Raw genomic sequence first — 16896 nt, 5'->3', positions numbered from 1 at the left:
AATAAAGAAAGTGTTCAAAAGTAAGAGGAGGATATCAATCTGAGACATCCTTCCCTTTCATGGATAGTCTGAAGAGCATTTCGAGTATCAGCGTTTCAGCTAATAGCGCTGGGGCAGTGCTACTGGGGTATATTTGCATGTGAATGAAAATTATTGCCTAATTTAATAGTATCTACCATGTAAGCCATATCTACAGAGAGGTCGATATAGTAGTTTCTTTTTTAATCAAATGACAGTAAATACTCTTTCTTGCAGGAAATCCTGATAGAAAGTCAGTATGATATCTCCGCGAAACGAAATGATTCGCTTTACGTTTGAGCAACTTTGTGAAATATTGCAAATTTATTTCTTAAGTCAATGTTGTTTAGCCAAAATAGTGCGTTTATTGAAAATGAGTCAAAATCATCTTTTCTGGCGAAGCGCATTTTCATCCAATTCAAGTGCATACTCAGAGATGGTTAGTCTGGTGCCGATTTTGGAGTGGTGGCAACATTAGCTCATTTCGAAAATGCTGCTAGAAAGGCGCTGCTGAAAACGCCATTGCTGTCAGCGGTTAGCGCTACAGAGACATGAGAAGTGATGCTTTGTAGGCGGAAATCGAAGATACGGACAATGACCGTATGTCACACAATGTCACACACGGATCATGCCACAATCGAGCTTTTGCGCGCTAAGCCTGGTAATCGTGTTATCAGCCATCTCGACGACGTCATCTCACCACCTCGGATTTAAGCTTTTTGTGGGGTACCGTGAAGGATCGATATTATGCGTATAATCCATTAACTATTGAGGGACTTAAGGCAAATGTCGAGTAAGGCATTCGTGAGATAGAGGCAGAAACCCCCACCAAAGTCTTCGAAAACTGTGTTAATGGGATACGATACTGCGAATCAAGCCGATGAAGTCAAATGAATGGATGAATTCCATACTAAATTGGTCTTTTTATTTTTTTCTAATTTTTAAAAAGAAACTACTATATGGATTACCTCATATAATATGGACGGCCATCAAAGCCAATAGATTTGAGCGTGACCACCATTCGCAAGTGCCTGGGCTCGAAACCTACTGTGTGCATGGAACATCAAATCGTAGAACAAATTTTTTCTAATAGCAGTCACTCCTCGTCGGACAACAACAAACCTCCGAGTGTATTTCTGCTACGAAAAAGCTGTTTATGGAACAACATCAGTAGAAGCTCGGCTAAACACACAAAAAAAGGAATTATATACATACACTAAATTGGTATATGGGTAAGGCTTTCTCAAGTGGGCATCAAAATTACCAAAGTGAATATTTTGCGATGAAATTCGGCCAGGACTGAGTTCTAGCATCCAGAAGCACACTCAGAAAATTTTGTTGTAAAATTCTAAATAGTTTTTTTTTTATTAACTATCGAAGTTTTTTGCAGCGCTTGAATAATTATCACATTTCTCGTAAAGTAAGTATCCGATTACAACGATTTTTCAACTGCAGACTGATAAAGGATGATATTTTCCAAAAACGTTATTTTTGTTCCGAAACTTGATGTTTTGTTTTTGTAAATAATTTTTTTTAATAAACAATTAAAAATTTAACTAATTTCTGCGCCTCTGGGATGAAAATTTTTTAAGGATATTAACGTAATAAACATCTGTGCATTTATGTATGGAAAAAAATGCGTGCAATTCGAAAAGGATTAATTACAATTAATTTTTTTGGGCCAGAATGCGCGCTTCGACTTACGCGGACGCGCACGAACACACAAACGGCGACTCGCGGGCGGCTTGCGAAAAACCGTGTTTCGGGCACGTCTCAACGCGATATGCTTCCGGAAGATCAGTTTTGCCGACATTGTCATTAGTTGTGTCTAGTCTCCTTCCGACTGCTGTAGTGATGTGTTTCGGTGATAATAAAAACTGTGATATTATATAAATCGCGTACGTTAATGTGTACAAAACTAAGTATAGACTAATATAATGCCACATGCAAATCGTTGTTGTAACCCTTTCGGAAAACAAAACCATAGTCTTGTTTACACAAATCTAATCTGAATAAGTGACCAAAATGCGAAATTTAGTGTCGTGTTCAAAATTCTGTGCAATCAGAATACTGGAACACAACGCAGGCAACAATACATCCTTACGTTGTGCATTACAAAGAAAACTGCGTAGAACAGCATAAGAATTTTGTGATAATTTCTGAAGCATTGGAACATGACAGTTCCGCAGTCAATTTGTTCAATTCTAAATTGATTCATTATTTGATTAAACAGTTTGGTAAACGAAATGTGAAAAAAATCTATTATTTTTCCGACGGGGCGGCCTCACAGTACAAAAACAAGTACAATTTTATAAATTTACTATTTCACAAAAAGGATTTTGGCATCGATGCCGAGTGGCACTTTTTTGCCTCTGCACGTGGGAAAGGTACCTGCGATGGTATTGGTGGTGCTATAAAGAGAGATGCTTACCATGAAAGCTTGCGAGATAAAATCCCGGTGAAAATTACGGGACCGAAACAGTTGTATGATTGGGCAAAAGTCAATTCTCAGAAAATAAATGTTGATTACTGTCATAAACAAAAACATGAAAATCACTCTAGTAAGTTGAAAAAGCGCTATTCCAAAGCGCAAACTTTCAAAAATATGAGTCAGTTCCATTCTTTTATTCCAAAAGATAAAAATTCCATCGAATGCAAAATATTTTCAGCCCGCGATCAATCTAAAAGTATACCCATTAAGTAAAGACAAACTACATGAAAAGTGTAAAAAGCGTGCATGATTTTCATTTTTTCTCGAAATAACAAATGAATATGCGATATCTGTATAATTTTCTATATCTGTTTCACTTTTTGTGTTTTAAGGGCATTTGCTGACTGAACTTACAATGTATAGATCTGATATGTAAACATAAACGTTAGTAATAAAGAAGTATACATATATGAAACCTTGCATGCCAGCTTATACATTCCTTGGAATACATTTGATTTAATTATCATTACGCATTTCCGCGACAGTCAAAGCGCAAATTCTGTTATACGTAAATTATTTATATGGCCAATTTTTAAAAACACCAGTATGGGAAAAGTCGGCAAAACTGATCTTACGGAAGCATATCGCGTTGAGACGTGCCCGAAACACGGTTTTTCGCAAGCCGCCCGCGAGTCGCCGTTTGTGTGTTCGTGCGCGTCCGCGTAAGTCGAAGCGCGCATTCTGGCACAAAAAAATTAATTGTAATTAATCCTTTTCGAATTGCACGCATTTTTTTCCATACATAAATGCACAGATGTTTATTACGTTAATATCCTTAAAAAATTTTCATCCCAGAGGCGCAGAAATTAGTTAAATTTTTAATTGTTTATTAAAAAAAATTATTTACAAAAACAAAACATCAAGTTTCGGAACAAAAATAACGTTTTTGGAAAATATCATCCTTTATCAGTCTGCAGTTGAAAAATCGTTGTAATCGGATACTTACTTTACGAGAAATGTGATAATTATTCAAGCGCTGCAAAAAACTTCGATAGTTAATAAAAAAAAAACTATTTAGAATTTTACAACAAAATTTTCTGAGTGTGCTTCTGGATGCTAGAACTCAGTCCTGGCCGAATTTCATCGCAAAATATTCACTTTGGTAATTTTGATGCCCACTTGAGAAAGCCTTACCCATATATCTATTTAGTATATCTATTTAGTAAGTAAATTTTTAGAAGTCTAACGAACTATTTTTATTACAGAATAAAGTCAGTGTATTACTTTCGCCCATAGTTTTAACTTCAACCCTTACTTATTAGTTTTCAGCGAATTCAAAGTCCATCTGAACAGCTTACGCCTCACCTTAATTTACATTTGAATACTCAAACGGCTACTAATTGACGCAACTGCCATTTTGTTTAGGGAATTAAAGGAGAAAATCAAATTGGGCGTTGAAATCAGTCAGCCAAGCCATCACTTTCTTGCCGACTGCAATATTTTTGTATGGATTTTTTTTTTTTCATTCGAGCAATGCTATTCGTAAGCAATAAAAAATCGTAATATGAAAACAAAAAACGCCAACAAAAATTCGTTTGAAACGCTCGAAAGACCGCAGTCAACACGCCCACGGCAATCACGCAACGCAACTTTGCAGGAGAAAACGATTAAAACAACAACAACACCAAAATGCAACCAACAAACACTTAAATACTTGGGAAGCCAAGTGCGCTCGTCGGCCAACCTACAAAAATTACAATACAACAGAAAATCAAAATGGGAAAACCCTCCTCAAATGATCCCCAATAAAAATTAGTAGCAAAAGTAGAAATAAATGTTAAAAAGGAAAGAACAAATGCGAGCAACACAAAAAAAGTCAATGAAGGTGTTTTACATGCTTCGTTGCATGATTTAAACGCTTAACGTTAGTGTTTTGGTAGGTGTTGTTGTTGCAACTTTTTATGCTTGCACACGCATTAAATGTAGCAACATTCGTTGCCAACGTTATCGCCGCTATCAAATGGCAAATAACTTGCTAAGGTAAGAAAATAGCAAACAAACAAAAAAACACCAAAAGAAAAATACAATAAAAAATAAAAATAGCAAAAAAGCTAAGAAATCGTGCACCCACAAACAACCCTCAGTGTGGCATACAATCATATTCTTGATTGGTGGCTCAAAGGAACACCAACTAGCCAACAACGAGAGGCGGCAAATGACGCGGCGCGTCCAAAAACCCACGTAGTAAGAAAATGTACTTGGAAAACGAGCAAATGGTAATCGAATTACAACATTTTCGCCCACAAATTTAATTTTCTCCGTGAGGTACAATAGCGGAAAAATTTTAATGCCATAATCATTACACACACACACGCGCGCGCATGTACTATACTTTATCACTTTTTTGATGAGTGAGTGAAGAGCGCAAATTGCTGACATTTTCGACACTCTGCCTAAAATCCACAAAAAAAAAGAAAACAACGAAACAAAAACGAGCTATACAATGGAAAATGAATTATGATCTCAAAAGCATGCCTAGCTTATTGACTACACAATCTACGGCACTGGCTGATGTTGTTAGCTGTTACCGCCTGCTTGTGAATCGCTTTTAAGCAGCCGCCCTTATAATTCGCATCATCTTTTCGGTGCACTCAGCTGCTGCCGCTATTGAAATTGGAGACGCCACGAGTGCCGCCGACACGCTGACTGCTGCTACTGCTTGCTGTTGCTGTTGCTCTTTTGTTACAAAGCGGCTTTATGCCAACAGCTTTCCAAGCCGTCGAAGGGTGCAGCACTTTTAATAACTTCATTATAACGAAATTTCATACGATTTTTTGCCCCAAAATCGGCAACTTCTACCTTTTCCCAGCATCCCCAAGGATGCTGCGCAAGCAGCTTAAAACTTGATATGCTCTCGCTACAACTAAACATGAGTATGCCGACGCAGAACGCTGTTGATTGACCGGTCAAATCAGCAGCCGAAAACTTCAATTGATCTGCTTTGTAGTTGGTAGCTCGAAGAGTATTTTCGTTCGGAAAGGACGTGGTGTAATTTGAGTGCTGTAAATGAATGCCGGCGCATGTGGCATGTGTAAATGATAGGCTGGACGTTACAATGATTATACTGAGAAGGAGATTTTAAACAGGGGAGAAAGAAAACAAACAAAAAAAACTATCTGAAATTTCAGGGAATGTGTAAGTATAATAACAAAATTGCTGAGGGCGAAAATTTTCTATGCTGGAAGAAAAAGTACAAGTGCGTGATACGTAGTTGGTAGTTGAAAGACAAGTTAAGCTGAAAATTCTAGAAAATATTCATGATATTATTACAAAATACTATTTAAAAATACAGTAAGTATACATTATAAAATAAATTACTTAGATATGTAAAGTTTCTACCTAACTTTGAAAGTCACAAGTTTTTGGTGCGTCGTTTAGAAACAAATGCTCTCCCTATTTTTAACTCTCATATTTCTCAGCCCTGCTGGGCTTCAATTTATTTTAAAGTAGAACTATTCTGAGCTAAAGTGGATCTCTCCCATTATTTTTCAAAGCTATTGAAACCAGACTAACCAGCTAACTCCCATATTTCCTGCTAAATCCGCTTTGGTGTGTGATTAGAAAATACAATCCCTTGAATTTCGTAAATGATTTCGCATTTATTTTACTTATACTTATACATATATACATACAAAATTTTGGAATAAAATAAATTACATACACAGTTATGGAGCATTTGAGAAATAAAATAGACATTCACTTATATAAGTACAAGGCCAAAATTAAGCACCCTATCTAAATATTATTGCTTTTACTTGAATTTTTTTAACAGTATACTTCTGCGCATATTTGTAAAAATACAAGTACTCGTATAATTAAAATTTGTTTAACCACTTTGGGTTGACAATATTACATGACTGCAATTTGAAAAGCAACAAAATAACTTTGGTTAGTCGTCGGTTGAAAAGAATTAACAAATATGTGGACTTTTGGCAAAACAACCTCAGTTAACTTACCAATGTACGAGTATATCCGTTAAGCACACAATTTCTGTGCCTCAAAGCAATGTTTAAACTATTAATAGCTTATGGCTGCAGCTTAGGAAGTCATTTAAATAAAATTTTAACAAAAGTATTCAATTTATCAGCGAAAGAGTTCATAGTTCATTGATCCAAAAACGAAAGCTGTTAAGTCAGATAAGAGCGGATCTATGTCAAGTTATCCAAGAAGTTGGAACATTGCCGTCAATTTTTCTGAAAATTGGTTTATTTGTATTTGCTTCAGTTATATGTAATAAGCGGTAAACTGAAAAATATTTTGAACAAAAAAACAATATGATTCTGAGATTTATTCAATGATGAAAATTTTGGTATGTGATTTCTTAAAGCCATTTAAATAAAATGTTTGTTTAATATAGTCAAAGTATACTATTTATACAAAATTTTTGTGAGAAAAAAATTTGAGAAAAAAAATTTTGGAGAAAAAAACTTTTTTTTTTAATTTTTCTAGTTAAATTTTCTATTTTAAAGTTTGAAGAAAATTTTATTTTTTTCCAAAATTTGTCAGAAGACTTATACTAGCACTTCGCTCGAGCAGCATTTTGCACGGATTTCTCATTGATTTACTGTGCGTATTTGAACAAGTCCTAAAAAAGTTTTTCCCAATAGTTATTAACAAAAAATGGAATCTTTATACAAAAAATTTTAGTTAAAAGTAGTTTTACTATAAAAAATTGGAGAACAAAATTATGTTATATTTTATTTATAATTATATATAATATATAATATATCGCTTTAAAAACCTCAATACCAAAATTTTCCACATACCTACATCTTAAAATTTTAATTGTAAATCTTTTTTAATGTGAACAGTTTATTTTTTATTTTTACTTTAAGCCCACAGATGCGCCAATTTTCAGAAAAATTTACGACAATATTTTGCACATTGGATCGCTTGACGCTCTAAAGTTATTTTGCCAAAAGCGCACATATATGAATATGCATGTGTAAGTAAAGGATAATAGTTGTTGTATTTAAAGTGAATATTAAACAAATTATAAAAATATGATGAGAAATACTTATAAATACAAATGTTTAAGAACTTTGGAAATGGCATTTTCCTCCTTCGCGTCGTACGTAATTGGAGCGATTATTTTCACTAAACGGGCTTTGAACTACTTACGTATATAATATAAGCATGTCCTTTCAAAATATAATAAATAATATGTTTTTTGCACTGCAACTCGTCAAAAATTCATGCACCACAAAGTTGCTTTCCCTGACTTAGTAAGCACCTACATATAACTTATCTGTGCTTGCGGTTATCAAATGTTTCAAAGCGTTGGCTTCTTGATAAGCTTTCCTTACATTGATGTTTTTTGAAGCAGCCTTGTTTTTGTTTTTTTGATTATTGAGCTTAGAAGCGAGTGAAAGTTGGAGTAAATAACAGTTTCTTAAAAGTGCGCCAATTGCTGCTACACAAAACTAGCTGACAATGAGAGACTGCATTTAATAGTGTCAGGAAAGCTGGCGAAACAAGTCCAGTTTTTTTAACTAGGTTTACCAGAAACAAATAGAATATGCAAAGTTGAGTTGAACAGTAATTCTATTGATAGGGCGAGTGGACCAATCGACGACCGTCGTCTTCATCGTTCATTGATACACCAACGCCGTTGACTTTTCAAATTGGTTGACAGCTGCTTGTAATTGCCATATATGGCAGTTATTTAAGGATGTTATGTGTTTACAGTATACTCAAATTTTTTTTAAGAATACGCGCTTTCATTGCTTCAATTAAAAGCTTTCATTAGGTATCTGAAAAGGAACTTTCCTACCTTCGGCGAAAAATGAGCGAAAAATTTTACCGTAACATTCGTCTGCTTTCGCTTGGCTCTGTGAGATCAGCTACTCGTGAGATATGGTTCTCGTTTCTGGTGCAGCTGTGAAGTGCGTTGGTGGCCGGAAGCTCAGCGTCACAACAATTTGTTTTTTTTTTTTTGTTTTTTTGGTTAGCCTCAGTCCAGCGTCGTTGCTGCTGCATCGGGTGGAGTTGCTTGTCGCTCTTGCACAGCTGCAGGCTTTCAAAATATAAATGCTACATAGGAGTCGTCTTGTGGAACTTTCGGGAACTGTATTGTACATACATTTTCCGCATCGTTCCATAGTAAAGTTTTGCAGCTGAGTTAAGACTACGTGGCATCAAATGATTCACAACTAACTCCTCCCTACTCTTTTTTCGTATAAAAATTACAAATGCTTGTGTTTCTTATTTTTTCAAATATATTTTTCATATATTTATTGGCTAACTTTTTTCATCTCTCACACCTTCGATCTTCTTACTTTCAACCTTTTTTTTATTAATTAGTTCATTTTTCTGCTTAAATCGTTAGTTATTATTTACTTTTCCCATTCATTTTTGTTTGTAATTTTGTTACTATTTTGTTTTTTCATCGTTTAGTATTAATTAAACATTACACTTTACGTTTTGCATTTCTTTTAATATATATAATATTTATATATATGTATGTATAATTTTTATTTACTTTTGCTGTTTTTTTAATTAATATTTATACGTAGTTGTTAGCAATTATTGTATTATTTGTTTTTTGATTTGTTAGTATTTATTATTCAATTAGTATACATACAAATAATTAAAAATATTACATTAAAATGTACTCGTATATCTTGTAAATTGTTTTTTTTTGTGTTTGCATTCTTTATTTCACTTAACTTCAGTATTTTTGTTTTACTTTTATTCATTTCTCTCATATTTTCAAAAAAATATTGGTATTTTAATTGCGTTTTAATACAATTTTGCTAATAACTATACAATCAGCAATTAAATAAACTAAGGTAACAAAAAGGAAGGAAGTACATAGTACGTATTTATGTATGTAAAAAGATTAACGACGCAAGCGCGCAAGAACAAAAACGAAAACGATTTTGTTGCTGTAGGTATGCAATAAAACAAACAAAAAAAAACAACACCTGAACAAAAGTTGGTTTGTAAAACTAATTTAAAGCACTAATTTTGCATGAATGTATGTATGTATATAAAGAAAAAACTCAATTTCTTTTCACTTTTTTACAATAATTTTTTTATTAGACAATTAATTAAGCTTTAATAATATATATATCACCTAAAGCAAATTACGTATTTCAGTTGCGATATCAACGTTTCCTCCTCCTCATTCTGATTTTCTTATGCTCGTATCTCAATACCTTTTAAAACTTCAATTTTTTTTTTTTTTGTTTTTGGAATTTCTTATTTAACAGAATAACAAATAGTGAACAGAATTTCTGCATGCCAATAATATTTTTTTTTCCTTTTTTCTGATAATAAAAATAATACAGTAATTATTAAGTATTTAGGTCACTTAAAAAATTGAATTTCAACATAGCAAAGCTTTTGGAAAATCATTTTCACTGTGTTCATTGCTCAACTCATTTGTATTACTATTTTTCATTAATTAGCGAACACAGTTTGCCACGATTTAGTTAAAAATTAAAATAGGAAAATTACTTTATTAGTTCATAACATATTTTAATAATTCTATCCGTTGCTATTTGCTTATAATCCAGTTTTTATTTATTAATTCTTTTTTTTATTATTAAATATTTTACAAACAGCACAAACGCGCTTAGGTTCTGTGCTTCAACAAAATCAGTCGCACTTGTGCTTTATTATTATTTTCATTTTAGTTTTTTTACATATTTGTATGACAAAAAAGTACAACAACTATTTCCTTTACCAGCTATTTTAATTTTCACTCCTTTCACGCCTATTTATAATTAATTTTTTGCTTTACTTACGCGTAAGTTAAAGAAAAACGTATACAAGTTTTACTATATTAAAAAATTTTGTTGCATTTCAAAAGTTGCTACTATCATCAGCTAGAAAAGTTTTGAAATTCTCTTAGATAGTTGCTTTTCCATTAATTCTATTAATTTTCAACGCTTTATATTGTAGTATTTGTTGTTGTTGCTTCCAATGCCCATATAGCTTTACAATTGAAGCAAAGAAAAAAAATATTGTATTTATATGTATAATAATAATAAGTATTCTAGATTTATAGTTAGTACGTACAGAGATAGTTCATTGTCCTTTCGATTTTCTTGTGTGAGTTTTGAATTTTCCATATTGGAATCATATTAAGTACGTATTTAGAAGCGAAAGAACAAGATAGTAGTTATGTATACATTTTCTTAAAGGTCATGTGGCAATAGAGGGGGGCATGAGTTGAAATACGAAAAGCAGTACGGAGCTTTCATAATAAGTTGAAGGCAAACAGTATAACGCTTTCGCCGCAAAATGAATGAAAGCTTAACAGCGAGAGTGCGACGCTGTATGTTGGAAGATGTAGAGGAAGAAAGAGACAGAGAGAGAGAGAGAGGGAGCAATTTGCTAAACTTGCAGAAGATAATTGGAACTATACGCCAAGTAGGCTTTGAAATTTTCATGCGTGGGTGGTTTTTCAGTCTTTCAGTACCCATGCGTCTCACAGTTTTTACGCGATTTCTATATACAAATACACATACATGTGTGTATACATATGCCGACTTGACACGCATAGCTACATTTTACATAAAAAATTTTATAATATACGAGTTATTACCTGCAGGAAGACGCATACTAACTAACTTTCAAATTCCGATTTAAAATTTTTTTCAAAAATTTCGAATTTCTGTATTGGAGTTCTAAGGCAGTTTGATTGCAATTTCAGCGCGTTTTCGATGTAAACACATTGAAGACCTCTAATTTGGTGAACTTGCTTGAAAAAGTGCCAATATTTGAATTTCTCTACCTATTCATCAACGATTTGATATTTGAAAAGGCGTGCTTAAAAGCTTAAAGCTCGCTACTTAATACATTTTCACATGCATCGCAAAATGTAAAGTTAAAAAATATGCTTGCTTTCCTCACACAAAACTCAATTTTCTGAAATTCATTGCTTCCGGATACTCCTCATGCTGCCCCTCTTATACCACTTCGCCGTTACTTTAGTTTAAGGTTCAAAGATTTTTTTTTTTTAATTTTTTGTTTTTTGAATTTAAAGTTGTAGTTGAAGTCACAATGTACATAGTAGGTAGGGTTTACTCATGCCCAGCTCTGCTACACTGCGCAGCCTTGACGGGACAAGCTAAGCATAGGAATAGTATTTAGTATAGTTTATTTGTCTGTTAAATGTGTGTGTCTGTGTGTGTTTGCTTGTATGCTATGTTGTATTTATGAATTAGAAGTTTAATGTTAGTAAGTTTTCGTATATATGTATGTATATTTTCCTCTCCTCTTTCTATCATATATTAAAATTCAACACTCTAAAGTAATAGTTAAATTTAATAAAAAAATAAAAATCATTTCGTATACTTTCATTTGAACTTAGGTTTTTTTCCATTTTATTCACACTAACTTGGGTTTTCGTTATGTATTAAATAACATTTACACTACTATAAACATTTTATAATTTTTTTTTATTTGTTTTGTTTTTTTTTTTGTTGCAGTATATTACGTATAAATGGTCGCATTTTTTGAACAGCACTGTCGGTTGTAATAAATTTTGTTGGTGAATTTGTTCGTAGTGAAAGAAAATTGTTTATGCAATATTGGCAAGTTTAAAAATGAAGCATAAGTTTATTAAGATTACGAAAAATATGCATGAAAATTAGGAAAATTTCGTATGGGCAAGAGAAGTTGCAAAAAATGCTGAAAAGCCAAAAACAAGTGGGGAATAAAGTTAAGTTGAAATAAGAAGCCAAAAAAAGAATAAAAAAAATAAAAAGACAATTCAGCAATTTGAGCATGTGTATGTTAGTGCGCTTGTATGAGTGTTAGTTAAGGACATGAATGGTATGTTTGTATGTATGTGTTTTTGAAATCGTATAACAGCTTGTTTTTTAATTTTCCTTAAGAAAAATCGTATACTTTGTGTTTTAGTGTTTTACTTTCACCTACATTTACTTTTATTTGTTTGTTTTGTTTAATTACGTATTATGAGTTTATTTTACTTCTTTTCAAAGGAATATTATTCAAAATTAAATTAACACTAACATTTTCACCGCTTCTAGTTTCCCTCTGTTATTAAAGTTTAGTTTGTAAATATATATATATATTGTATTATTTGCCTTAAATATTATTTTAAATTAACTTGAATTTCTCAAGTTGCTGTTGCTATTTTACAAAATATTTCCTTTTGCCTTCAACTAGTTGTAAACCGACTAATCGTACTCAAGCCAAGAAAAAACAAAGAAACAAAAAAAAAAACAAAAAGAAAAAAAAAATTGCGCTCAGTGCATTTTTACGTATATCTGTTTACAGTTACACTAAACGCTTGCCTAAGTATGCTCCTTCACGTACTGCCCTCTGCTATTGACTATAAACTAGACCTTCGCTCACAATATACATTAGACTTTGTATATATATATATATATATTTGTTAATTTTCAGTTATTTCTTTACGTATATGGTTTTTAATTTTTTATTTAGTTACTTATATTCTCAGTCATTACAAATTATTACGTATATCCGTTGTGTACAGTAGTTTTTGTAGTAGGGGTAGAAATCGTAGTAGTATTAGTGATTGAAGTATATATATATGCATTTTTTTGTTTCTGTTTGGAAGTAATGTTCTCTACCCATCCCTTGAAAAGTTACGCCGCCCACTGTTTGCAACATTTAATTTAAAAAAATTTAATCGAGTTGATTAGCTGGTCATCACGAGTTTTTGTGCAACTGTATGGATGCTAAGCTCGTTACTCCTAAAGCGGCAGCTAAAAGCGCTTCGTTCGGCAGTCGTATGCGCGCTCGTTAAAATGTTTGGCCTAAAAATGCAACAACTGCTCAATACATTGTTTGTTCGACTGCAAACCGTTTTCTGTAGTTCAGCTGCGCATTAAATTAGGTTGCTGCAATTTTTGCATCATACAGCTGAATTATTTCATTTCATTTTTTCTTCTAAGCAAAGTTACTGTATAAGCCCTTAATCCCAAAATTGTTAACTACTCAAAGAGATGTTTTAAAAAAAAAAAACAAAATTCCGCTTGTCGTCTCTTAACGCAAACTCACTAAAAATCCGCCTCATTTTTGATGTGATAGCTCGCATAAGTCTGCTCCAAGGGCGTGAAATGTTGTTGCAGCTGCTGCTGGTTCGCCGTATCCTGAGTTGCATTTGGAAATACATTTTTTTATTTTTAATTGTTTTATGTTGGAGAAAACAGTGGGAAGGGAACAAGCAACGAAAGATTACTGTCGAGCTAATTTCAAGTTCGTGGTGAAAATAAAAGTAGGAATTTTCAATATTGTCTGCGCCAAAAAAAAACTGCTCAGCACATAATGCCGATTTGGGCGCGTACGCTTCAACTATATACATAGGTATGAAAATTATTGAAATTAAAGACACACCTCCGCATAACGAAAGGAATATTGTGGAAATCGAAAGTAAGTCAAAGGCGGTATTCACAGTGTGGAGTGTTTTCGACAAACTCTGTTCGACAAAAAAATCAATTTTGAACTCAAGCAAAATACTTAGGAAGTAAAGGTGGCTGCCGCTAAAAATCAGTGGCACTTTGCGCTTGCTGACAATTGAAATTACGCAATTCATATAATACCTTTAGACAATTGTACTGTGAATACCGCAATTGTTCTTTTAATTTCCGTTTGGGTTCGTGCTGTAATGGGCGGTAGGCGGCGGTAAATAGTTTACTAATGTATTTATATAAATAATTTAGTTTAAATCTTTAGTATTAGTTGAAATAAAATTTAATATATGCAAATATATAGGTATGTATTTATAGTTGGTTGGTATATATAAATCTTTTGTAATAATATATTCATATAGAATAGTACATATATATATATATATTACTTTATACATATATATAAACATATATATATAAATATATATATATTGGCGAGCTATATGGGCCTCTTGCAAAAACGAAGTACTTTTTCTCACTTTTCCGTGCTCTTCAATGCGCTTCTTTCAAATTTTCATTGCATTTTATTGCGTTTGCGCATTCGCATTCATTTCAAAACTTTTTACTCAATAACCCTGGCATTGGTTTAACATTTTTGTTTTAGTTGTGGTACCTTTGTGTTAAAAATTGTATTTTCCTCTTCTTGCTCTTTTACTTATTACTTTTAACTGGTTGTTATTGGGAAACTTTTTACAAATGTATTTTGTAGTTTTTTGTTTAAATTTAAAACTCTTTTTTTACAATAGTTTTTGCAAAAAACAATGAACAAAACTAATATTAATTATTACGGATTTTGTTATTGTAATGCAAAATTTTCTTATGTGGTATTTACACAAATTCATTTGAATCCCACCGCTGCCAGCGCGCACCCGCAACGCTGCAAACACCGCTGCTTGCAACAAGCATGAATGAACATATTTCACTCACACATGTTGCTAGCAACAATGCTGCAACGCAGCAGATTGTGCTGGCCGCCAACAAACAAATTCACTGTTCTTTGCTTTTGCGTTTGCGTTTGCATTTGCATTTGGTTTTATTTTGATTTTTCTATTTTTGTTTGCTTTTCTATTTGGCAATTGTTGTTGGTGTTTTGCGCAAAGTGCTTTGCGTTACTGTTGTTTTTCTTTGTTTTCATTTGTTGGTGTTGATCTGGCGATGTTGCACCCACGTATAGTGACAATAAAAAATGGCAATGACAGCGATGGTACGGCAGCGGAGGCATCGACGGCGACAACTGCGTCTGCGTTTGCCACTGCGACGGCGTCAGCAACAGCAGCAAACGATTTGATTTTAATTTGCAACTAACAGCTTTCAAAATTACATATTTTATATGTTTACTATTATTTACATTGCATAGTTGCATATTTTTGGTGCAATTATTTTAGTTATTGCTGATTTATGTATGTACATATGAATTTTGCGCTTGGCAATGCCGCAATTTTCTCTTTTCAAATTGCTACTCATTCCTGCCAGTTGTCAAAACAGAAATAGAAACAAAATCATTTTTTATTATTTAGCTGCTGGGACATTTATCCACCAGTGGAAGAATGTTGCTGCGGCAATGTTGCTCAGTTGCTGTTGTTGCTGTTGCTGTGGCGCTTGGCGGCTAGTTTGTGCATGCGTTCGTTTGTTCGTGCATTCGTTTGTTTAGATAAATTTTGGTTTGAGCTTTTCATGCTTTTGAGCGTTTGAATTTTATATTTTTTGGCTGCCCATTTCCATTTTTCTTTGTTTTACTATACGTGTGCGTAACGCCTTATGAATTTGTTTGCTGTTGTTGTTGTTGCGGTGTGGGTTTCTTTACTATTGGTTTTTTGTTTAATAAGTTCTTGAGTTATTAGTTTACAATTTTGCTTGTGGCCATGTTTTTTCCTTATTTCTGACTTTCTTGAATTTGTTTTTATGCTTTTTCGAAGTTTTGCAATTTTTTTTTGGCATTATTCGTTTTCATTTAGATTTTATTAGTACGGATCTTTTTAAGTTTTTTTATTTTACTTTACTTTTTATAGTTATTATTATCATGTTTTTTCTTTTAATTTAATTTAATCCCAGGGCATTGTGAGCACCCGCTTCGTTTTTGCAAGAAGGTCGTTATCGTACTACGAACATGGGTGCACCACCGCATTGTAGCTCGCCAATATAGGACCATGTGCTCCCGCGAAGGGGGTACTCACAACGTCTGGTGTACTAGCTCCATCGGTGTGCGATGTCGAATCGGCATTACTTCTTCCTTCACCATTAGCTGAACCTACTTCTGGTGGTTTGGTGGTGTCCCGTTCGTCAATCACTAAATCTATTGGCATTTTACCCTTTAAACATGAGATGTATCGATGACAGAAATTGTCGCATAATTCATGCACCTGCAATTGTACAACAGAGAACACGAAGAGAGAGATAGAGAGCGGGAGAGAGAGAAGAAAAGAAAGAGAAAGAAAAAAAGTTCATGAGTCGTGATTGCAAAATTTCTTGGCAAAATTTAAAAACTAAGCACTAAAATATATTTTTTCTATAGCTATAATATTTTTAATTAATGAATATTTTGCATATTTGTATGGTAAAAGTTTCAACTTTTTTTGCTCCCTATTTTTTAACTTTTTTTATTCGCTATTTAATACACGTACCCTCCTACACTTGCAAATGTGGGCAGATTTTAAATCAAATATCTGTTACTGTGTGCATCAGAGTGACAGTTTTTGATAATAAATATTTGAAGGAAACATGCAATTTTTGGTTTAGGGATTCTGCACAATTTTATGGCTTGCCATTTGTTTGTTGCATTAACCTTAAAAGTTTACAAAAAGTCTAATAATTTATGCATTTTCTGAGACTAGGGTTTTTTGGTGAAATGCTGTGACAAATTTCATTAAATTTTTGTGCGTTTTCATGTGCTAAGTGGCGCCAATATCTGAGAGGCTAATGTGCTTACTTAGTTCTTATAAATTCTGAATAAATAGTATAATAAATTAATTGCTTTGC

At 33.1% G+C, this 16896-nt stretch overlaps 1 protein-coding gene across 2 annotated transcripts in view; it reads right to left on the bottom strand.

The window, feature by feature from the left end:
• Window positions 1–9538: 9538 nt before the first annotated feature.
• Window positions 9539–16896, bottom strand: part of LOC128854887 (homeobox protein homothorax) — a 120506-nt gene continuing 113148 nt past the window's right edge. Inside the window, exons 6-7 of one of the 2 annotated variants that reach the window (XM_054089343.1) lie at window positions 16095–16280; window positions 9539–13584 (exon numbers count right to left, since the gene is read on the bottom strand). In XM_054089343.1, the coding sequence (XP_053945318.1) occupies window positions 13510–13584; window positions 16095–16280 (261 nt within the window). In that variant the 3' untranslated portion in view covers window positions 9539–13509. Of the gene's footprint in view, window positions 16281–16896 lie in introns of both variants that reach the window. The other variant, XM_054089342.1, reaches the window with a different exon arrangement.

The sequence above is a fragment of the Anastrepha ludens genome, chromosome 2 (assembly GCF_028408465.1).
Source record: "Anastrepha ludens isolate Willacy chromosome 2, idAnaLude1.1, whole genome shotgun sequence".
NCBI lineage: Eukaryota > Metazoa > Arthropoda > Insecta > Diptera > Tephritidae > Anastrepha > Anastrepha ludens.
The sequence above is the reverse complement of the archived record's forward strand: the minus strand, read 5'-3'. Positions and strand labels throughout refer to the sequence as shown.